This window comes from Cervus canadensis, chromosome 7 (assembly GCF_019320065.1).
Source record: "Cervus canadensis isolate Bull #8, Minnesota chromosome 7, ASM1932006v1, whole genome shotgun sequence".
Taxonomy (NCBI): domain Eukaryota; kingdom Metazoa; phylum Chordata; class Mammalia; order Artiodactyla; family Cervidae; genus Cervus; species Cervus canadensis.
Window position 1 is genome coordinate 90,953,949 of NC_057392.1, and position 24,681 is coordinate 90,978,629.

A 24,681-nucleotide genomic window follows, 5' to 3' on the forward strand; every position below is an offset into this window, starting at 1 on the left:
ATTTCAAAATTCCCATGAGCCCTGCAGTACACTTCTTTGTTACTGTTGTTCAGTCTCACCTGACTCGTTGCGACCCCACGGACTGTAGCCCGCCAGGCTCCTCTGTCCATGGGATTTCCCAGGCAAGAATACTGGAGTGGGTTGCCATTTCCTCCTCCAGGGGATCTTCCCCATCCAGGGATCGAACCCGTGATTCCTTCATTGGCAGGCGGATTCTTTACCACTGAGTCACCAGAGACGCCCACTACATTTCTTATCTACTATTTAAAGTTCTTTTAAACTGCTACCAGAGTCGGGGAACTAAGATCCCACATGCTGTTCAATCAAAAAAACAAAAACAAACAAAAAACCTGCTACTACAGCCCAGTTTTGTTACTCCAAAATGAAGCTAATCTCATAGACCCATTAAAATGTAACCCTAATAAGATTAAATCCTTGAAAGCCCTTCCTTAAACCCTGCATTGATGTATCTCTAACTAGAACTCTCCGACAGCACACCCATCTTATTTATTTACATTGTATCAAATACTGCAGATGTTCTCCTTGGAGAACAACAGATCATTGTGGAAAGGAATGCATGAGTTTTCCCTGTTCCTGCAGCATCACTGAGGAACACTTGTCAGGCTAGTTTGGGGTAACAACAAAGAACCTAAGCAGCTGCCCACGGTGCTGAAACTGAAGATGAAACGATGGTTTTGGAAATCTACTATTGCCAGATTAGGACAAAATAGAGGAATTTACCCAAAAGCTGACGGGGAACACTCAGTGACTGCCACCAAATACGCACGAGTGCTTCTGGGATCGCTTGGCTTCGGTGTTTGCCCACTCCCTCTCTGAGATAAAGTCCTTTCATCAGCGCGGGTCCACTCAATAAGCGTCCCGGCAGAGCTGCCAACTTTAGGGGGCAGGGACGTGGCTATCTGTCCCTAGCAGAATCACGTCCCACCTTCTATCTAGCTTCCGGGGTGGGGGGTGGGGGTGGCAGGAAGGTTAGAAAGCCAAGAGGCGACTGCCCTCTTTTTTCCCCAAAGACTAAAGCCTTCCCACAACTAAATTCAAGCGACTTCGCCGGGGGACGCCCGGAAAGAGACGACTTCCGGAGAGGTCCCCAGGCTCAAGACACCTCAAGAGCGGAATGCAAGAAGCAAAACAGATAACCCAACAACTTTAGATACAAACTCATGGCGCAGGAATGCAAGGGAGACTCGGCCTCTGAGCGCAGGGTTTTTTATTTTACCTTCTGCAAAACAAAACTAAACTATAATTTCCTCCGCACCCAGCCTGAGGAGCAGCCAAGAGCACGGCGGCGGGGCCGCCCCGGAGCTTCAGGGCGGGCGAGGGGGTGTGTTCTCCCCGGCAGGCCCCACGGGGGGAAACCTGCCGTCCGGCCGTCGAGACGCAGGAGAGGCTCTTACCTGGAAGCTGACCCTGCCACACAAACAGGCACGCCAGCCGCGTCGCTGCAGAAGTCTCTACCCCGACTTCATGACTGGATCTCCGCACCGACCCCCACAGCCGAGTCGGAGCGCGGACGACAACACCGAAGGCGAGGCGGAAGTCCCGCCCCTCACGCCTCATTGGCCCGCACCCGGAGGTAGAAGAAAGCCATTGGGCCGTAGAACTGCTCGCTAAGGCTCCTTCCCACTCTCGCCGAGTCTAGCTGCTTCGCTTGGTCCAGCGCGGAGGGATGCCTAGTGCGCGGAGTCGCGTTCTTGGCCTCGTGACCGTTCCTCTCTGGATTGGAAGGGCAGGGCAGGGTGGGGCTGCTTGTGGAGCGAGGCTGGAGGATCTGCTTTTGGCGGGGCAAAGGGTAGGATCGCCGAGGGGATTGGCTGTGGAATCCTGCCGCGTCCCCCCCAGGAGTGGAGGCCGTGGGTCAGGAGCGGATCGGACCGAGCGGCCAGAGCTGGCTGGCCTAGTCCGCTCGGGCTGTTTGGCCCGAAGCAGCCCGAGATCCTCTGGCGGGCTCCCCCAGGGCGGGCCTGCTCTGGAACCGTCGCGACTCTTTCCTGTGCCGCACTCATCCGACCAGTGGGGCCTTATCCCTTCTGCACCGCGTCCAGACCGAGATCTAGAAGGATGGAACCAAGGCCAGCGCCTTAGAGTCTCAGTCGCCCTGTTAGAGGAGCGAGAAGGCCTAGGGCTGAACACTAGTCCCCCGATGCCAGAGTGGAAGCCGTGCTGACGTCTGCGCTTTGGGTCTGACACGCGCCATCCCCGAGACTCAGCAAAAGTCAAACCGTGTGATTAAACCCTAGGTCAGCCCTTTAAAACCCTTCTTTCCTTTAATGAACAACAACAACAAAAATGTTGCCTTCTGATAAGACTTCCTTGCCCCAAGTACTCCGGTTTTAAACCAAGCTACTTTTAAACTTGAATTATCCGGATTGAAACATCCAGCATTCACGCTGATGAGCCAGTTAACAACTAGACACTGCAGAGAGGCAATGTGGGCTTACTGCAAGGATCGCAAAGAGTTATGATCTAGAATGCCAGGAACTAGATTCTGGCTCTGCTGCTGCTTCAAAATAAGGCGCCTTTAAGAGCAAGTGACAGGCTTCACTTCCTTCAACCTCACTTTTAGAAAAAGGAGGGCCGAGAGGGAGTTATTACCTGGAGCAGCTGCAGAATACCCTTGGCTGCAACTTGTTACTTGGATTACTCTGGGGAGACATGAGGAACAGGAGGACTCCCTGTTGTGTATCCTTTTGTGCCTTTCAACTTTTGTACCTTTTGAGTATTACCCACTCAAAATTTAAATACAAAGAAGTCTAAATCAAGTTACAATAAAATAAATAAAGGTCATCAAAGGTACTTTCCTCTTCAGTGTATCTCTGACTATACATTCTATATATTCTTAGATTCTCATCAGTTGTAAAGACATTCAATACTTAATAAACAGTCCTGCTTTTAAGAAAGTCACAAGGAAAAGTCAGAATCGGGAATATTATTATGAAGGCTAGTGTAATAGGTTTAAGTATAGTTAGAATATCCCTGTAAGCATTTTATCATCAAATTATCTCAGTCTGGTTTTATATTAAATCAGGGATTCCTTTCATGACATCAAGAAAAGTAAAAAATAATAATGTCCACATTTTACAGGTTAAAAAGAATAGCTTTGTTCATTCCTTAAATGTAAGAATTCAGGAATATGAATCAAGACAGTCATTTTAGGAAACAATCTGGCATTATCTGAAAAGGCTGGAAAGTAATATTTTCTCTGACACAACAATTCCTACCTAGGTTCCCCTAAAGAAGCACAAAATAAATTCATAACTAGGTTCATTGTGGGGAAATTTAAAGAAAAAAAAAAAGACATTCTTAAATAGAAAGAAAAATGAACTGCAAAGGAATGGCAGCTGGCTTCTCAACAGGCACACAAGAAACCAGGAGTCAGTGAAATAATATCCTCAAATACTAAAATAAATAGTTACAATTGTCAACCTAGAATTTGCTGTGTCAAGTTAAGCCATCGTTTAAAAATGAGGGCAGGGGCTTCCCTGGTGACTCAGTGGTAGAGAATCCGCCTATCAATGCAGGAGACATGGGCTCAATCCCTGATCTGGGAAGAGTCCATATGCCACGAGGTCACCAAGCCTGTGCCCCACAACTACTGAAGCCTGCACTCTAGAGCCCCTGCTCTAGGAAAGAAACAACTGAAATTAGCCCGTGCATCGCAAATCAAGAGTAGCCTCTGCTCACTGCAACTAGAGAAAAACCCATGCAGCAATGGAGACCCAGCACAACCAAAAATAAACAAATAAAATTATAATAAATAAATCCCCCTTTTAAATAAACTGAACAAAGATAATACAGGTAAAGAAAAATCATAAGCCAATCTCACTTTGAATGAATATTGCTAAAATCCCAAATAAAACATTAGTAAACTAAAACTAGCAAAGCTTTAAAAATAAATACTATGACCAAACAATGTTGAATTTAAGATAACATCATAAAATTGATTGGCACCATTCACCACATTAACATATTTAAACTGAAAAGTTTATCTTAATATATGCAAAACAATCATTTGAGAAGTAAAGGAGGGACCTATAGTGTACAAAATTGTCAAAGAAACTTTCTGAAAAGCTGACTTAAGTCAAAATTTAAAGAGCAAAACTTCACAGGAACCAATTCTAACCAATTTAAGTTAAAAAAGTCAATTTACTTGAAGAATGTGACAATACTTAGAGGATTAAAGGGATGCCTGAAGTACAGTCTTGTAAAGATCAATAACCAGTGGCTCCAGTTGCCCCACTGGATCAATATTGTCATCCTGGCAATACTACTCCAGCCATTTTCATCATTCTGCTCACAATTCAAATTCCAGTGAGGGTGTTTTCCACTGGCTTCTCCTGTGGCACATGTTCATCCCTTGATGCTTTAATTAAGTGCTTCATGAGATCACACACCACAGGAGAGAAGTAAGGAAACTGGGATGATGTCATCAGAAAAAGATAGAATAAATGCTAATAAGGGCACCTAGAAAGCATATTCAAAGGCCCTGAGGCTGGGGCAAGTCTAGCATAACTGAGGGTAAGGGAGCCATTGGGGCTGGAATATAGTGAAGGAAGGGATGGGAGGTAAGAGAAGAGGTTTAATTGGATACTACTATTCAAGGCCAGCTTCTCGACTAGCCAAATTAGCCTCATCTGGGAATCTGTTAGAAATCTCAGTTCTCAGGCCCAGGCAGAGAATAAGATTTTTCTGGGGGTCAGGCCTAGGGATCTGTGTTTTAACTGCAAGTGATTCTTTAAAATGCTTACATTTGAAAATCACTGATGTGGAGGTCTATAGAGCGTAATAAAGGTCCCAGGTTTTCAGTCGTTGTCTTTTGTTTGTTTGTTTGCAGGGGGAGGGAGAGTCGACCACACCCTGCATCTTGCAGGATCTTAGCTCCCCAGCCAGGGATTGAACCCGGATCTAAGGCCGTGAAAGTGCCAAGTCGTAACCACTGGACTGCCAGGGAATTCTCAAAAGGTTCCAGTTCTATCGTTAAGGCAATTAGGAATTTCAAGCCAAGAAATGACATGATCTAATTTGCATTTCAAGAGAACCACCCTGCAACTGTGTAGGAAACAGACTGAAGAAAGACTTGAGTGAAAACAAGAAGGCCAGTCAGGGGGTTGCTGCAATAATACAAGAAGCAAACAATGGGCAGGACCAAAGCTGTGGCAGTAGAGATGGAAAGAAGTCAGAGTGAAGATGCATTTTGGAGTTTAAATGATGAGGATTTGATGATGGGTGTGGAAGCTGAGAGAAAAAGGAAAGACCACGACAGCCAGGTTTCTGATGTGAGCAGCTGCGTGACAGGTGGTACCATTTATGACACAGAGAAAACTGGGTGATGGAGAGGAAAAATCGGAGAGGAAAAAGCACACGTTCGTTTTTGTATATGTTAAGACCGAGATATCTAAATGGAGATGTCCAGGAGGCATCTGAATGTCAAGTGGGGGATAATAACAGCAGATATAAATTTAGGAATCTTCGTTGTAAAAGTAGTATTAAATACACGGGAGTGTATGAGATGGTTCACAGGCAGCCTCCTTGGCAGTGCTTTAAAAAAACAACTAAACGCATATTTGGGGCTAGCACCTAGAGTAAGTTGAGCAGGTAGCCATCTCCGTGCTATGTTCTGAGACTCCTTGGCTCATGTCCCCCAGTTCTTTCCATATGGAACCCTTTCAGTGAAATCCTCAATTCATGCACTGATTATTTTCCTTAGACTCAGGAAAGAAGAGTGGATATTGGAGACTTCATGGTCAGCCCCTGAAGCCTCATATTTCATAAATTCTCCCCTCCCCTGCCACTATTTTGCAAATTGCAAGATCAAATACATTTTTAAGGCAGAGAAGGATACTCTACAGAAGAGAAAATACAACAGAAAAGATGAGAACACAGATCTGAGATAGCACTGTCCTCATCTGTGGAACTTGCATGAAAATGTCAAAGTTTTCTCCACAATTTAGACACAGAACAGGAGACAAAACAACACCATGAGCCAGCAGAACGGGAGACACAAGCATGATACTAAATGGGGCAGCAGTTAAAGTTAGAATTTAATTTAAAATTCTGTAATGATATAAAACACTCCAACTAACACAATGGTACTTAGACAGTACTTTAATTAGCCTACAGTTTGTTCTGTTTCAGTTGACAATACGCTGTTATATAATTGCTATTTCCTCCAATACTGCTTGTTTTCCCGATTGTAGATTTCTTTTCTGTTCACTGCTTGTTATTTCCTGTTTCATGCATGAATTTATTCCAGCCATCAATCACACAATTTCACTTCCTTGATAGAGGCTTAGCATCTGGTGACGAGCTCTATAATCTGGAAATTCTCCCAGCTTCCATCGTGATTGTGGCTAAATCTTATCAACTTGGCAATGCAATGAAATGCATCAGCCTTCAGTTTGTTCATTTCCAAAAATAAAGATGTGGGGGAACGGCTGAATTACACGTGCATGTCTTCAGATGATTAAATTAAAGCACTAGGTATGTTAGATAGTGTCTTCCCTTGTGGCTCAGTTGGTAAAGAATTTGCCTGCAGTTCAGGAGACCTGGGTTCAATCCCTGGGTTGGGAAGATCCCCTGGAGAAGGAAATGGCAACCCTCTCCAGTATTCTTGCTTGAAAAATCCCATGGACAAGGGAGCCTGGCAGGATACAGTCCATGGGGCTGCAAAAGTTGGACACAACTTAGCGACTACACCACCACCATGTTAAATAGTAGTAATAACCAGTTAATGGGAAAAAAAGACAGACAGTATATGAGAATGGCTAGAATTGATTGCTTTTTTTAGCCTTTCTTCTTTTTTCTGGCTCTGATACACAGCATATGGGGCTTCCCAGGTGGCTCAATGGGTAAAGAATCTGCCTGCAGTACAGAACATGCAGGAGAAGTGGGTTCAGTCCCTGGGACTGGAAGATTCCCCTGGAGGAGGGCATGGCAACCCACCCCAGTATTCTTGCCTGGTGAATCTCATGGACAGAGGAGCCTGGTGGGCTACTGAGTTGGACATGACTGAAGCAAATGAGCTTGTAGACATGCAGCGTGTGGGATCTTAACTCCCTGACTAGGGATCAGACCTGCACCCACAGCAGTGGAAGCTTGCAGTCTTAACCAGTGGACCACCAGCGAAGTCCTTCAGTTCAGTTCAGTTCAGTTGCTCAGTTGTGTCCGACTCTTTGCAACCCCATGAACCGCAGCACGCCAGGCCTCCCTGTCCATCACCAACTCCGGGGGTTTACCCAAACCCATGTCCATTGAGTCAGTGATGCCATCCAACCATCTCATCCTCTGTCATCCTCTTCTCTTCCTGCCCCCAATCCCTCCCAGCATCAGGGTCTTTTCCAATGAGTCAGCTCTTCGCATGAGGTGGCCAAAGTATTGGAGTTTCAGCTTCAGCATCAGTCCTTCCAATGAACAACCAGGACTGATCTCCTTTAGGATGGACTGGTTGGATCTCCTTGCAGTCCAAGGGACTCTCAAGAGTCTTCTCCAACACCACAGCTCAAAAGCATCAATTCCTTGGTGCTCAGCTTTCTTCACAGTCCAACTCTCACATCCATACATGACCACTGGAAAAACCATAGCCTTGACTAGACAGACCTTTGTTGGCAAAGTAATGTCTCTGCTTTTTAATATGCTGTCTAGGTTGGTCATAACTTTCCTTCCAAGGAGTACGTGTCTTTTAATTTCATGGCTGCAATCACCATCTGCAGTGATTTTGGAGCCCAGAAAAATAAAGTCAGCCACTGTTTCCACTGTTTCTCCATCTATCTGCCATGAAGTGATGGGACCAGATGCCATGATCTTAGTTTTCTGAATGTTGAGCTTTAAGTCAACTTTTTCACTCTCCTCTTTCACTTTCATCAAGAGGCTTTTTAGTTCCTCTTCACTTTCTGCCATAAGGGTGGTGTCATCTGCATATCTGAGGTTATTGATATTTCTCTTGGCAATCTTGATTCCAGCTTGTGCTTCTTCCAGCCCAGCATTTCTCATGATGTACTCTGCATATAAGTTAAATAAGCAGGGTGACAATATACAGCCTTGACATACTCCTTTTCCTATTTGCAATCAGTCTGTTGTTCCATGTCCAGTTCTGACTACTGCTTCCTGACCTGCATACAGGTTTCTCATGAGGCAGGTCAGGTGATCTGGTATTCCCATCTCTTTCAGAATTTTCCACAGTTTATTGTGATCCACACAGTCAAAGGCATTGCAAAGTCCTTAGCTTTTTCCAGTTTTTACTTACAGTCTTCTCTGGCTTACCTCTCTGCTACTTCATAATGACTTTATTTTTTGTTGATGTTGTTTTTTAATTTTTACAATGTTGCGTTGGCTTCTGCCATACAACAATGCAAATCAGCCACAACTACACACATCTCCCCTCCCACTTGAACCTTCCAACCCTCCGGGTCATAACAGAGCACCAGACTAGGTTGTGTAATACAGCAACTTCTCACTAGCTATCCATTTTTCATATGATAGTGTACTTAAGTTGATGCTACTTTCTCCATTCATCCCACTCTCTCCATCCTCCACTGTGCCCACAAGTCCATTCTCTACATCTTCATCTCCATTCCTTTCCTGCAAATAGGTTCATCAATACCATTTTTCTAGTTTCCATATATATACGTTAATATACGATATTTGTTTTTCTCTTTCTGACTCCATTCAGTATAACGGGCTCTAGGTTCATCCACCTTATTAATACTGACTCAAATTTCGTTTTTTTAATGGCTGAGTAATATTCCATTGTATATATGTACCACATCTTATTTATCCTTTCATCTGTCCATGGAAATCTAGGTTGCTTCCACATTCTGGCTATTGTAAATAGTTTGCTGCAATAAACATTAGGGTACATGTGTCTTTTAGAATTGTGGTTTTCTCAGGGTGAAAGTGTAAGTGAAGTCACTCAGTCGTGTCCAGCTCTTCGCGACCCCATGGACTGTAGCCTACCAGGCTTCTCCGCCCATGGGATTTTCCAGGCAAGAGTACTGGAGTGGGTTACCATTTTCTTCTCCAGGAGATCTTCCCGACCCAGGAATTGAACCCGTGTCTCCTGCATTGTAGGCAGACGATACGCCCAGTAATGGGGTTGCTGGGTCATATGGTAAATTTATTCCTAGTTTTTTAAGGAATCGCCATAGTGTTCTCTGTAATGGCTGTATCAGTTTACACTCTCACCAACTGTGTAGGAAGGTTCCCTCCTCTCCACCACCTCTCCAGCATTTATTGTTTGCAGATTTTTTGATGATGACTCTTCTGACTGGTGTGAAGTGATACCTCATCGTATTAGCTGAACATCTTTTCATGTGTTTATTGGCAATTCTGCTTGTCTTGTTTGGAGAAATGTATAATGACTTTACTTTTTACCATTGATCGCTTCATATTTGGTGCCAAGTAAAACTTTTAATTAGGAACACTTTACTCTTAAACCTTTCCAGTCTTTCTTTTCAACATTGTTATTTCACATAACAAACTCTCTATCCCCAGGAGATCAGTGCTCTCAAAATAGTCCCAGACTTTTCCTTGTTCCCCCTGCGCCCTTCACTAATAATAACAATAATAGTAGCGGCAACAACACTATTCTAAGCTCTTGTATGTGCTATGTTGTAAATCTCCTGACAACCTTAAGTCCTACTGTTGTATTTCTTTTCACAGATCAGGAAACTGTAAGGTGTCAAGAAATGAAATAACTCATCCAAACACACACAGCTGGTGAGAAATTAAAAAGACCTTTTGGGCTCTGAAACTGGAACTTGAATGCAAGTCCATCCAAAAGGTTCAGAGCCTGAACTTTGAACTGAAATGACAAACAATGAGTAGCCGGTGTAACAGGAGAGAGAGGGCTCAAACTGGAACCAAATGACTCTCTCCTGTATAATCTGGGGCAAAGAATGCAACTTCTTACTCATAGATTCCACCACATTCTCTGTCTATGCCCAGCTGTCCTGCCTAATAGCACCCCTTATCTGAGCGTATGCCTCTCTCTGAATCCCTAAAATTTACCTTAGATCCTCAAAACTCCACTTCCAGCTAACTATCATTTAGAAAACTTGTTAGTAAATGAATACGTGAGTACTAGCCTTGTTGGAGTTGCATGTTTTATAAAGCAGCTTTCAAAACCACAATATCTTAAATGAAAATGAAATTTTAGATACTGAGAAGAATGAGTGAAAAACCTAATGGTCAAGGGAAATCTTCCTAGTACCCTTCAATTGTGACATCTCGTAGACCAGTGATCCTTAAAGTCCTATCATAGGAAGACCCGAGCACTTATCCAAATGCAGGTTCCGGTGCCATCACAGGTCTGCAATGGAGCCTGAGAGGCTATAGTTCCAGCAAGTGCCCAGGTGATGCTGATACTGCTGATCACCAGACCAAACTTCTAAATCACCCATTTCTTTTAGAGTTAAGTCCATTTTCTTTCATCTTTGATTCTTTTCTTGTTTTTCTTAGCTAAATAGAAAATTTGGGGAACAGTAAGATCTGATTTTTAGTTTCCTCTTTGTCTGACCCAAGAGGATATTCCTTACTTCCTTGCAAGTTCTGCACTTATGAAGATGTATTATATTTAGCTAAATATATCTAAGGAGTTTTAGGATTGCCCAAATGCTCATGATTGTTTTTCTAGTTAAAATAAAAAAAAAATAATAAATTACTTTCTTAAAAAAACTAAAACAGTACTTTAAAAGAATCAGAATAATATGAAGACAGGAAGAATATTGAGAATTAAGAATTCTACTTCCTTTTTTCAAACTTTTTATTCTCAAAAAGCTGGCCTATTTGAAACATAAAGTGCAACCTGTCACTACAGACAAATGCTTTCTATGAAAGCCTTCTCCAGTTATCAAGAGCTATTCAGAAGTGGCAGCAGTATAGTAAATCATCACATCTATTTGTAGTTGTAACAAAGACTACTGATTCTTAAACTTTTCAGGGGTTAAGAAATGTGAAACAAGCTTTGTGGTCAAAACAAGCTTGCATCTTTTAAATTTATTTTTTAATAAATATGATTTTAAAAACTCATGAATTTTAAACTGAAGGTAGCTCATTTTACTTTTACTAAACTACAAATGAAAAATGCTTATTGATATCAGTCATACAACAATGGATTTTGTTTATGTCTTTTACCACATTCAAGAAAACTAAGGAATGCAAGATTGAAATCTGTTTTGTAAGACTATTTCTAGTGAAATTTTAAATAATAGTTTTCTTTTGATTTTCTTTGCATTTAATTGGAAGGCAGCTGAATCAAAATATGTTTTTCTTTATAACTACTTTTTAAAAATTCTCCACATAGCTTCCGGTTCCTTGCCATTTAAAGTTTGGTCCGGGAGTCTGTTAGAATTGAAAATCTCAGGCCCACTTGAGAACCACTCAATGAGAATCCATATATTAAGAGGATTATCAGGTAATCCAAATGCACATTTATGCTTTCTTAACACATAAATGAAAAGAATTAATGCATAGGGCATTATTAATGCATATTAATGCATAATGAAAAGAATGGAAGTCAGTAACAAATTTTAAAAGTTACAACCATAAAAGCATAATTATATATTAAAAACAGATGCTATCAGTTTTTCTCAACACATCAGCATTGAGAATTTTCAACCCAAAGCATATACTACTAAGGTAAATTTTACTGTAAAGGACCATTGATCACTCAGCATTCCTTTACAATACTATTTACCATGTGACATTAAATACATATATATTACTATATATATTTTGGGGGGCTGTGCTGGATCCTCATGGCTTCTCTAGTTGCAGTGTTGCTGTGGGAGGGGGCTACTCTCTAGTTGTGATGACAGGCTTCTCATTGCAGTGACTTCTCTTGTAGCAGGGCTCGGGCTCTAGAATTCACAGGCTCAAGTACTTACGGCACATAGGCTTAGATGTCCCACTGGATGTGGAATCTTCCCAGACCAGGGATCGAACCCGTGTCCCCTACATTGGCAGGTGGATTCTTGACCACTAGATCACTAGGGAAGTCTTGTATCATATATTTGAAAAGTTGCTAAAAGTAGATCTTAAATGTTCTCACTATTAAAAGAAATAGTGTGTGAAGTGATGGGTGTGTTAACTAACTTTATTGTGGTAATCATCTCAAAATCATCTCAAAATGGTATATACATATACCATTACACTGTACACCTTTACATTCAATAAGGCTGGGGAAAGACTTTGTTAGGATTTTTTTAATTTATGTTTTAAATTTATATACTAACTCAGGAAGTAACTTTTATATTAACTTTAGAAGGCTTCCCTGGTGGCTCAGATGGTAAAGTATCTGCCTACAATGCAGGAGACCCAGGTTCAATTCCTGGGTTGGGAAGATCCCCTGAATAAGGGAATGGCAACCCACTCCAGTATTCTTGCCTGGGAAGTCCCCTGGACAGAAGAACCTGGCAGGCTGCAGTCCATAGGTTGAACTACATCCATGGTAAAAGAGTTGGACACATCTGAGCAACTGACAACTTCGCCTGACTTTTCACTTTAGAAAAATTGATGACTTAATGGTTTTGAACCTTTCTTCTGAACTCATGGTACGCCAGTCCACTTCTTCAAGTCTTTTATGTTTATTGGTTAAATTTTAACATTTATTTTATACATTTCTTACATGTTTCCTGCTGTTTACTCCTAACATATTATCTTTTTTTTTCTTCTTATAAATGGAGAATTTTCTTCCATTAAATTCTATATCAGTCATTTATTTCTAGAAAACTATTAATTTCTGTGTATTGATATAAATCCAGCCACCTAGTTGAATTACTTTATTATTTGTAGTAGTCTTAAAAGTTTAGTACTTCCCGGGTGGTCTAGGAAAGGTGATTAAGAATCCACCTTACAATACCAGGGACGCTGGTTCAATCCCTGGTCCGGGAACTCAGATCCTACATGCTACAGAGCAACCAAGCCCATGCACCACAGCTAGAGACTCTGTGTCCCTCAACGAAAGATTGATGCCGTCTGCTGCAACTAAGATCCGACAGGGCCAAATAAATAAATAAACATTTTTTAAATTTTTGATTGCCATGATTTACTGGTTTATAATTATGTCTTCTATGATGGGGTAATTTTACTTGCTCTTTTCAATTTTACTTCTCTTGTCAGAACATTTTGGCTAGATGGCCAAGATGGCAGAGTAGGAAGACCCTGAATTCACGTCCTCTCAGGGGCATACCAAAATTAGAACAATTTACAGAGCAACTATAGATGAGAAAGGCTGTAGTCTAGCAGAAAAGATCATCTACACCTAAAGATATAAAGAAGGAACCACAAGGAGATGGGTAGAGATGCACTATGGTCAAGACTCGAAACCCCTGGGCAGGTGATCGACAAATGCGAGGTTATGAGAGCTGCAGAGGTTCTCCCCGGGGAGCAAGGGTTTCTAGTCCCACATCAGCTGCAACCCAGGGGTCCCACACTGAGAAGATGAGCCCCCAGAACGTCTGGCTTTGAAGGCCAGAGGGCTTATTTTCAGGAGAGTCAGAGGACTGTAGGAAAGACAGACTCCGTTCTTAAAGCAGGTGCACGAAATCTCAACACTCCAGGAACCGGAGCAGAAGCAGTAATCTGGAAGGAGCCTGGGTCAGACCCCCTTGCTGATCTCGGAGTCTCCCAGCGTCAGGAGCCCTGAAGCTCACCCTGGTGACGGCCACTCTGGGAGTTCCATTCTGCCAGGAGGGCTCTGGGGCTGGCAAGCGCCATTTTGGGCTCCTCCCTCTAGCTTACCCACACTGGGACCCAGCCCCACCCACAGGCACAGTAAACACCAGTACATACTAGGATGCCTCAGGCCAGGCAACTGGCTGAGCAGGAACACAGCTCCACCCAGCAGCAGGCAGGCTGCCTAAAGGAACCCTTGAGTCCACACTCTCCCTGGGACACAGCCTGGTCCATCAGAAGGCTCAGGACTCAACCCCACACACGTGTACGGACTAAGCCCAGGCTCCCTACAGCCAGCGACCGCAGGCCTCTGTTCACCACCAAAGGACCAGCCTCACGCACCAGGGGCCATGAGCCCCAGAAACCCCTGGGCCTCAGCTCTGCCCACCAGCAGGACAGCACCAGTTCCAAGGCAGTTTGGCCCCCTCAACCAGCTGCCCTGGGATCCAGCCCACTCATCTGTAGGCCAGCACCCGCTTTAGGACACCCCAGAGCACGCAGTCAGCCGTGTCAGGAAATGAGCCCACCCACCCACCAGCAGGCTAACGCTAGGTCTGGCCCCACAGCCACTAACTTCAGGACCAGTTTTCACCCTCCAGTGGGACAGCACTGGCCCTGGGGCCTCCTGGGGCTCTTCAGCCAGCCGCCCTGGACCCAGCCCACCAACCAGTAGCCGGCAGCTCCACACAAGTCAGGGCCGGGCAACCAACTAGACCAGGGGCCGGTCATGCCTACCAGAGCTGAGCATTTACTGCAAAGGCAAGTCCACTACAGAAGACAAAGCTATACACGGGTAAGAAAGCAAGCCATTCAGGAAGTTATAAAGTACTTGGTTGTGATTTCCTAACGCATATGAGCTTCTTTCCGTTTCCCTGGCGGCTCAGCTGTAAAGAATCCACCTGCAATGCAGGAGATGCTGGAGAAGCGGGTTTGATCCCTGGGATGGGAAGAGCCCCTGGAGAAAGGCATGGCAACCCGCTCCAGTGTTCTTGCTTGGAGAATCCCGTGGACGGAGAAGCCTGGTGGGCTACAGTCCACAGGGTGGCAAAGAGTTGAACACGACTGAAATGACTTAGCATGCACGCATGACCTTTGAGATTCTCTACCCTAGGCTGGTCTCTGGAAGCAGAGCCTGAGACAGGGGTTGGGATGTGTGCCAGTTACCGAGGGAGCACTCTTCAAGAAAACCTGGGACATCTCTGGTGGCACAGTGTATCATAATCTGCCTACCAATGCAGGGGACATGGGTTCGATCCCTGATCCAAGAAGATTCCTCGTGCCGTGAAGCAACGAAGCTGGTGAGCTACAACTCCTGAGCCTATGCGATCCAAATACTGAAGCCTGTGAGCCTAGAACTTGAGCTTCAAGAGAAGTCACCGCAATGAGAAGCCTGCTCAATGCAATGGGCACCACCACGCAGAGGAGCCTCCACTCACAGCAGCTAGAGAAACCTGAAGGTGTTAGTCACTTAGTCGTCTCTGACGCTTTGTGATCCCATGGACTGTAGCCCTCCAGGCTTCTCTGTCCATGGAATTCTCCAGGCAAGAATACTGAAGTGGGTTTCCATTCCCTTCTCTGGGGGAATCTTCCCAACTCAGGGATTGAACCTGGGTTTCCTGCATTATAGGCAGATTCTTTACTGTCTAGACCACCAGGGAAGTGCAGTTAGAGAAAACTCCATGCAAAGCCACAAAGACTCAGAGCAGCCAAAGATAAATAAATAAGTGAATAGAAAAGAAAACCTTAGTAAGCAAGAGAATGAAGCAGGATTGGGAAAAAAGAGCTAAGGAAGAATGTAGTCTCAGTTAAAGTCCAGCTATGGCCTGTTCTGCAGGGATCCTTTGCAGAATTTTCACCCCGTGATGTAAGACAGTGGGCTACAAAATGACTTCTGAGGTCAATTATTGAAGGGAGTGCTTAGCTTTCCTGGCAAGACAGCACCCATCAACTGAGGGCAATTCTTTGGAAAACACGGTGTAGCTATAAGCCTTTAGCAGTCAACAGTAACTGCAGCTGGAGGGGGTGAGGGAGGGTAAGCAAGACACCAAAACAGTGTTAAAACTACGTCCTATCTCGATATTCTTTCAATCAAAATGTTGAAAGCATAAGACAACATCATCACGTTGCAACACTTGAAAAATATGAGGCAAAATAATCAGTTTGGGGATGAAATCCTTTACCTTTTTTACGTTTTCTGTTTTCTCAAGTTTCTTATAATTGGAACTCAGACTGGGAATCAGAATAGAATTAAGAGTTAAATTTGCTGAGCACCTATCATGTGACTGACATTATGCTAAGTGCTGTTAAGAATAAAAAGAAATGCAAGACAGGGATTCTGTCCTAGACTGGGGGGAATTTCAGGAGGAAAACAGGATTTATGTATATGAAAAAATGATCAGACGTAGTAACATTAAACAAGGTGTATAATACTGTGGATTTCAAAGGAGAGTCAGGATTAAGCTCCAGTAAAATGCTTACTCTATAAACTTGAGCAATAGTGCTTAATATGTTTGCTCATTTTTTTGAGAAGGGTTTGAAATATTTTCCACCAACACTAAGGGAAGTTGAAGGAGATAACAATGGTAAATTGTTCTAAATAACATAAGGGCAAGGACTAAAAGAAATACCAACTGTATTGTGTCGTTCTTGGGCAGATCCCATTATGCAGAGAAGGGAAAACCACAGAGTCATTTGCCTACACATTCATCCCCCTGGTGCAAGTGGGTATTGTTCTGTACCCCGTGGCAGGATTAGAAATACCACCGGGGAGCAAGTACACAAAGTTGTTATGGAAACCAGAACGCTTCAGCTCCGAGTTATTTACAGAGAGCTTCCAGGATGGTCACATTCAGGAAGATCAACGCTGTTTCGCTTTACTCTGTGCCAAAGTATCCCAATCAAATATCTCTTTCAAAGGGTCATTTGATCAGTTGCACTTGGGCGAATTTGGATTCAAGGGTCAGTGGGTGGTGGTCACATCACAAATTAGAATTCATGTGACATTTTTGTGTTACATGCTTGACACCTGTTCACACTTGCCTCAACCATTGTCAAGCATGCTGGTTTCCGTAATAGAGGACTGTTGACTAACGCCATCGGCAGAGAGAGATTTCCTCCACCGGAGCTGCGGCCAGCGTCACCCGGGACTGTGGTACCGCACGGCTGCGCGCTCCACCTTCTCTCAACTCGCCTCTGAGGCTGGACAGTAACAGCGGCCCCGGCCGTCGTTTTTAACTGTGAATTGGGATTCTCCCAGCTATGCAGTAGAATTGTGGGGGAAAGCTTCTTCTTTTGAGAAAATGAGAATTTTCATAGCCTTTGAGGGGTCTTTTGAACCGTTTGATGTTTCAGCAGACGAAACTGTGGAGGCTGTCAAGCTGATGATAAAGGTACGTACTCTGTCCCCGAGCCACTAGGATGTGTATTAATTTTAACTACGCAGTGAAGTTTAAACTGTATGTGGGGTAAAGAGACTATTGGGAACATTTTTAGCAAACAGGGAAGTAAAACTACTTGAAAATATCATTGTTTGCTTACATAATCATTTGTTGGATGATGTTAACTGTAAATATGTTAGATAGGAAAATTCTCAGGGGAAAAAAAAGTTTAACTTCCCTTTATAAGATTCATAAGTTTGTGCATTGGCCAGATAGTATTATTGCAATTCTTCATAAAAGGAGAAAAACAAAATACTAACTTTAGGCTGGGCAAGTAGAACAGGCCAGTTATCAGACAATGGCCTGTGTGTTGAGCAAGCAACTATAAAGAACCAAAGGACTTGGGATGTGGAGGGGACTCTGGGGCTACAGTCTCATTTTGCATTCAGGAATAACTGCAGTTCAGAGAGGCTGACCATTTAACCTGGATCACAGAGCCAGAACAAGAAATAATTTGGGTGCAGTACTTTTCTTAAAAGTTTCTTATAAACACTCACTCTAAAGTGGGAAATTAAGACAAATATTTAGGAACTGACCATCAAACGGTATTTAACTGGGGATGATTTATTCCCATTTGCTGAGGAGCATTTATGGAATCATAGTTATATGATATTTAGTAATTACTATGATCTCTAAAATCTAGATTTTCTAGCATAGAGGCTCTTAACCTTTACGTGTCATGGATCCCTCAGACAGTCTGGTGAAGCCTATGGACTCCTTCTTACATGCATTAAATAAAATGCATATCCACAAAAAGGAAACCAGTTATATTGGAATAAGATTTTCAAAAATTAGAGAACAAATCGGTGACACGTGGGTTTCCTTATTAACACGGCAACAAGCGTTTGCAGTGTGTCTCACAACTATTACAGTTTCAAAGGAGACCAGTAGAAATATTTTGAGATATCTGCAGCAACTATAATGATATATGAAGCTATCTGTGATTTCTACTGGTGACAAAGTCACAGGAACAGGCAATTACGGCTACTTTAGTTTGTTGCCTACATACAAAAGGAAAATTCCAATTTTATTTGGAGTTAAAGACAAAATATAGTTTTTCCCATCTAAATTCTATCCATAAACTTTTGGGAATGTCTAAAGACTCCAGGTTAAGAACCCCTGTCTAAGACTTCTTCCTTCTCTCCCAAACAATTTTATAATACTCAGTGGAAAGTGTAAAAGAAAAGAGATTACATGGCTGGTCTAGTAATGTAGAGATGTGCTGTCTTCATAATATGCTATTGATTTTTTTTTTTTTTTTTTTTTGCCTCCTAAACTCTTATTTATTTTTTTACTTTACTGTTGTTGTTTAGTTGCTAAATTGTGTCTGACTCTTTTGAGACTCCATGGACGGTAGCCCTCCAGGCTCCTCTGTCCATGGGATTTCCCAGGCAGGGATACTGGAGTGGGTTGCCATTTCCTTCTCCATCTTCATAATATGCTATTGATTTTAAAGGATTATTTCCACATTCCTCTCTCTGAAGATGAACAAGGCAGGAGGTATCTGGAGCTGACGTATGCTGGAGCAGCTCTAAAGGACAGCTGGAGTCTTGCTGACGTTGGAATATCATTTTGTTCAACTCTCAAATGCTTTGTTAAGGTATGATGGATGAACAGAGTAACATTTGTCTAAGATGTCTACTTCATTTTGGATAAACTTATGGATAATTCAACCAAAGTGATTTCATAACTTAGGAAGAGGTTTTCTCTTCTTGCCTTCCCCGCTCTTTCACTTGTAAAACCAGTCTCAGGCAAAAATCCATGCAGGAAGGTGAAGCAAGGCATGGAGACTGGATAAAGTCCCCTCACTGGCTCCTTTTCCCCTTCCCTCCTCTTTCCCCCTAAGTTGCCTGCCCCAAAATAGTCATCACAGAGCAACCCGTAAACCAATATGAGAGCAAGACCGAGGAGCAGATCTGGAATACTGATGTGAGAGAGAGAAAGTTAAGTCACTTCTTTGGGCTTACAACGGATGATGGGAATGAGGAGAGGGAAGAAATTCTCCGTAATAATAAAAATGAAGGGGCAGTTTCTATACTCAAATCCATCAGCACAGCCATGCATGAATTAGCTGTACATACAAACGGAGACAGCATTTTCCATTTATACTGTCCGTAATCAGTGGTGCTTAATTTGGGGTCTGTGGCTGGGCTTTAAGAACAAAACCCTAAAATGGCAAAACATGCAAAACTATGTACATGGAGACTTTTTGGGTGAAGGATCCTTAACTTTTAACAATTTCTCAAAAAGACAAGCAATGTAAGAGTTGCTCTCTAGGATAGAAATAGTATTCAGTACTAGTTCTCTATTCCATATGAAAATACCAACCTCAAGGAACATAGTAAAGTACATATTCTGTGCTAAATGGGGCACTAATTTTTTCATATTTAGCATGTAGAAAATGTTAATGGTAGCTAAAGCTAACTCTTTTTGTTTTCATGTATTTTACTGATGGACGAAGTGGGAAGTCTATTTTTAAAAGGAATATTCTAAAATATCTACTATTACGTAGTAAAGATAAGTCACAGAAAAATAAACATTGTTTGATCCCCATCTAGGTAAATAAAAAGACCACGTTTTTACATGTGTTTTTAATATCTTACAAGCATTTGTTCATGTATTTTTAAAGTTCCTTTTTCATTGCCACAACATTTGTTTATAATCGTATATAATTTTTATGCATATACAATATCATATTTCTACTTCCACAAACTCTATAGCGTGCTTGTCACTAGAAATTTAGTTTCCATTCATCTCTGGACCACTGGTCCCCTTACCCCTGTCTCACTCCTTTACCTTCACTTCTTCCTGTTTGCTAACCACCACTCTGTTCACTGAATCTACTTTTTGGTTTGATTTGTTCGTTTTTTTGGTGTTGCTAGTTTGCTTTTTATACTCCACGTGGAGTGAAATCATATGATATGTGTCTTTCTCCATCTGTCTGACTTTACTTAGCATAAAATCCTCTGGGTCCATCACGTTGTAAATGGCAAGATTTAATCATTTTATGGCTAAGTAGTTCCATTGTACACCCAACCACACACACACACACACACACACACACACACACACACACATGTATATACATACACACCACATCTTCTTTATCCATTCTTTTGTTGATGGGCATTTCGGTTGCTTCCATATCTCGGCGATGGTAAATGATGCTGTGATGAACACAGGCGGGGGTACATATATCTTTCTAAATTACTGTTTCGCTGTGCATGAGTTTTTTAGTTCGATAGTTTGGTGTAGTACTGTTTCCCTTTTGTTTCCCTTGACTGAGGAGACATACCTAGAAAGACATTGCTAAGACTAATGTCAAAGAGCATACCGCCTATGTTCTCTTCTATCACATTTTATGGTTTCAGGTTCTACATTTAAGTCTTTAATCTATTTTGAGCTGACTTTTGTGCATGGTAGGAGATATTGACCTAGTTTCTTTCTTTTTTCTTTCTTTCTTCTTTTTTTTTTGCATGCGGTTTTCCAGTTTTCTCAACATTTATTGAAGAGGCCATCCTGTCTCCATTTTATAGTCTTGGCTCCTTTCATGTAAATTAATTGTCCATATATGTGTGGGTTTATTTTGGAGCCCTCAATTCTATTCCATGAATCTGTTTTTGCCAATACCATGCCATTTTTATTAATATCACTTTGTAATATAATTTGAAACCAGAATGTGTGATATCTTCAACTTTTTTGTTCTGTCTCAAAACTGCTTTGGCTATTCAGTATCTTCTGCGGTTCCATATAAATTTTAGGATTTTTTTGTTGTTGTTGTTCTAGTTCTGTGAGAAATGGCCTTGGGACCTTGATGGAGATTGCACTGACTCTGCAGACTGTTTTAGTTATTATGAACATTTTAATAATGTTGACTCTTCTTTTCTAAATACTGAAGTGTGTATTATTAAGCAAGAACAACATTCTCTTACAAAACCATGGTCATACTCAAGCCAGGATTTTCAACATTGCTGAGTTATAATTATTTAACACAAGAACTGGCAAAGCTTTGTTTTTTTTTTTTTTTCTTTGCAGAAGGTTAGATAGTAAATATTTTAGGATTTGTAGGCCATATACTCTCTGTCACAACCAGTCGACTTTTCAAAAAACTTTATTGGAGTACAGTAGATTTACAATGTTGTGTTAGTCTCAGGGGTCCAATCATGTTGATTCTTAGAATTAATGGATATCTTTCCATTTATTTGTGCTGTCTTCAGTTTTATTCAACAGTGTTTTAGAGTTTTCAGTGTACAAGTCTTTCACCTCCGTGGTTAAATTTGTTCCTAGGTATTTTATCCTCTTCATTGTGATTATAAATGGGTTTGCTTTCTTAATTTCTCTTTCTGCTAGTTCATTGTTAGCATTTAGAAATGAAAAAGATTTCTTGTGTTTTCTTTGTTCTTTTTTTTTCCCTTTGGATGGTAATTGTTCTGTTGGTTTCTGCCATACAACAACATGAATCAGCCATAAGTATATATATATATATATATATATCCCCTCCCTCTTGAAGGCTAAGGAGAGGGTGGGATGAATTGGGAGAGTAACATTTTAATATTTACTTACTTATTTGGCATTACACAGAGACATTACTTTGCCAACAAAGGTCCGTCTAGTCAAGGCTATGGTTTTTCCAGTAGTCATGTATGGATGTGAGAGTTGGACTATAAAGAAAGCTGAGTAAGGAAGAATTGGTGCTTTTGAACTGTGGTGTTGGGGAAGACTCTTGAAAGTTCCTTGGACTGCAAGGAGATCCAACCAGTCCATCCTAAAGGAGACCAGTCCTGGCTGTTTATTGGAAGGACTGATGTTGAAGCTGAAACTCCAGTACTTTGGCCACCTGATGCAAAGAGCTGACTCATTTGAAAAGACCCTGATGCTGGGAAAGATTGAGGGCAGGAGGAGAAGGGGACGACAGAGGATGAGATGGTTGGATGGCATCACCGACTCAATGGACATGAGTTTAAGTAAACTCCGGGAATTGGTGGTGAATAGGAAGGCCTGCTGTGCTGCAGCCCATGAGGTTGCAAAGAGCCGGACACGACTGAGCGACTTAACTGAACTGACTTATTTGGCTGCATTGGGTCTTTGGTTGTGGCACAGGGGATCTTCACTGTGGCGTTTGGGTTCTCTTTTCGTGGCATGTGAGCTTAGTTGCCCCAAGGCATGTGTGACCTTAGTTCCCCAACTAGGGATCGAACTTGCATCCCCTGAATTGCAAAGTGGATTCTCAACCACGGGACCACCAAGGAAGTCTCTAGAATTGCAACAGAGTTTTGAAAGTTGATTTTGTACTCTGCAACTTTATTATTTCAAATAGTTTTTTTTGTAGGCTTTTCTCTATACAAAATCAAGTCATCCATAAATTGTGACAGCTTTACATCTTCCTTTCCAATTTGAATGCCTTTCATCTCTCTCTCTCTCTCTTTTTTGCTTAATTGCTCTAACTAGAGCTTCCAATACGTTGCATAAGAGTGGGCATCCTTTTCTTGTTTCTGATTTTAGAGGTATTGTTTTCCTGCTCTTGAAAGATGCCTAATTATCAAAAAAGAAAAGAAAAACAATTTCTTCTGCTTTTCTCCCTCTAATATTCAGAAAATTGTAGTATAATACATTTTTAAGCAGATTAAATTCCATGTTATTTCTTAAATGTCTTTCATGTCTTTAAATATGTATATACATAATGCTTTTTTGTTACTATATAGTATAAACTAAGTGTATATATATATATATACACATATGTATATGTATATATATATACACTATATAGTATAAACTTTTACTTAGCTAAGCACTGACTTTATTTTCATTATTTAAAATTTTTATTTCTTTTTTTTTTTTTTCCAGTGGGTTTTGTCATACATTCATATGAATCAGCCATAGATTTACACGTATTCCCCATCCCGATCCCCCCTCCCACCTCCCTCTCCACCCGATTCCTCTGGGTCTTCCCAGTGCACCAGGCCCGAGCACTTGTCTCATGCATCCCACCTGGGCTGGTGATCTGTTTCACCATAGATAGTATACATGCTGTTCTTTTGAAAATCCCACCCTCACCTTCTCCCACAGAGTTCAAAAGTCTGTTCTGTATTTCTGTGTCTCTTTTTCTGTTTTGCATATAGGGTTATCGTTACCATCTTTCTAAATTCCATATATATGTGTTAGTATGCTGTAATGTTCTTTATCTTTCTGGCTTACTTCACTCTGTATAAGGGGCTCCAGTTCATCCATCTCATTAGGACTGGTTCAAATGAATTCCTTTTGACGGCTGAGTAAAATTCCATGGTGTATATGTACCACAGCTTCCTTATCCATTCATCTGCTGATGGCATCTAGGTTGCTTCCATGTCCTGGCTATTATAAACAGTGCTGCGATGAACATTGGGGTGCACGTGTCTCTTTCAGATCTGGTTTCCTCAGTGTGTATGCCCAGAAGTGGGATTGCTGGGTCAAATGGCAGTTCTATTTCCAGTTTTTTAAGAAATCTCCACACTGTTTTCCATAGTGGCTGTACTAGTTTGCATTCCCACCAACAGTGTAAGAGGGTTCCCTTTTCTCCACACCCTCTCCAGCGCATTTATTGCTTGTAAGACTTTTGGATAGACGCCATCCGTGAACTGGCGTGTAATGGTACCTCACTGTGGTTTTGATTTGCATTTCTCTGATAATGAGTGATTTGAGCATCTTTTCATGTGTTTGTTAGCCATCTGTATGTCTTCTTTGGAGAAATGTCTGTTTAGTTCTTTGGCCCATTTTTTGATTGGGTCATTTATTTTTCTGGAATTGAGCTGCAGGAGTTGCTTGTATATTTTGAGATTAATCCTTGTCTGTTGCTTCATTTGCTATTATTTTCTCCCAATCTGAGGGCTGTCTTTTCACCTTGCTTATAGTTTCCTTTGTTGTGCAAAAGCTTTTAAGTTTCATTAGGTCCCATTTGTTTATTTTTGCTTTTATTTCCAATATTCTGGGAGGTGGGTCATAGAGGATCCTGCTGTGATTTATGTCGGAGAGTGTTTTGCCTATGTTCTCCTCTAGGAGTTTTATAGTTTCTGGTCTTACATTTAGATCTTTAATCCATTTTGAGTTTATTTTTGTGTATGGTGTTAGAAAGTGTTCTAGTTTCATTCTTTTACAAGTGGTTGACCAGTTTTCCCAGCACCACTTGTTAAAGAGGTTGTCTTTTTTCCATTGTATATCCTTGCTTCCTTTGTCAAAGATAAGGTGTCCATAGGTTCGTGGATTTATCTCTGGGCTTTCTATCTGTTCCATTGATCTATATTTCTGTCTTTGTGCCAGTACCATACTGTCTTGATGACTGTGGCTTTGTAGTAGAGTCTGAAGTCAGGCAGGTTGATTCCTCCAGTTCCATTCTTCTTTCTCAAGATTACTTTGGCTATTCGAGGTTTTTTGTATTTCCATACAAATTGTGAAATTCTTTGGTCTAGTTCTGTGAAAAATACCGTTGGTAGCTTGATAGGGATTGCATTGAATCTATAGACTGCTTTGGGTAGAATAGCCATTTTGACAATATTGATTCTTCCAATCCATGAACACGGTA

The 24,681-nt window shown here is 41.8% G+C and overlaps 2 protein-coding genes and 1 non-coding gene across 3 annotated transcripts in view; 2 read left to right on the top strand and 1 right to left on the bottom strand.

Moving 5' to 3' along the window:
* Positions 1-1,563, bottom strand: part of RNF13 (ring finger protein 13) — a 112,829-nt gene extending 111,266 nt beyond the window's left edge. Inside the window, exon 1 of the mRNA XM_043474040.1 lies at positions 1,416-1,563. The gene's annotated coding sequence lies outside the window, so the exon portion shown is untranslated. The remainder of the gene's footprint in view (positions 1-1,415) is intronic.
* Positions 1,564-12,283: 10,720 nt separating this feature from the next.
* TRNAC-ACA lies at positions 12,284-12,355 on the top strand. The gene has a single exon. It is a non-coding gene; the product is annotated as a tRNA-Cys (tRNA).
* Positions 12,356-16,988: 4,633 nt separating this feature from the next.
* ANKUB1 (ankyrin repeat and ubiquitin domain containing 1) overlaps positions 16,989-24,681 on the top strand; it is a 29,248-nt gene continuing 21,555 nt past the window's right edge. The window contains exons 1-2 of the mRNA XM_043474044.1: positions 16,989-17,078; positions 18,583-18,726. Of these exons, the coding sequence (XP_043329979.1) occupies positions 16,989-17,078; positions 18,583-18,726 (234 nt within the window). The remainder of the gene's footprint in view (positions 17,079-18,582; positions 18,727-24,681) is intronic.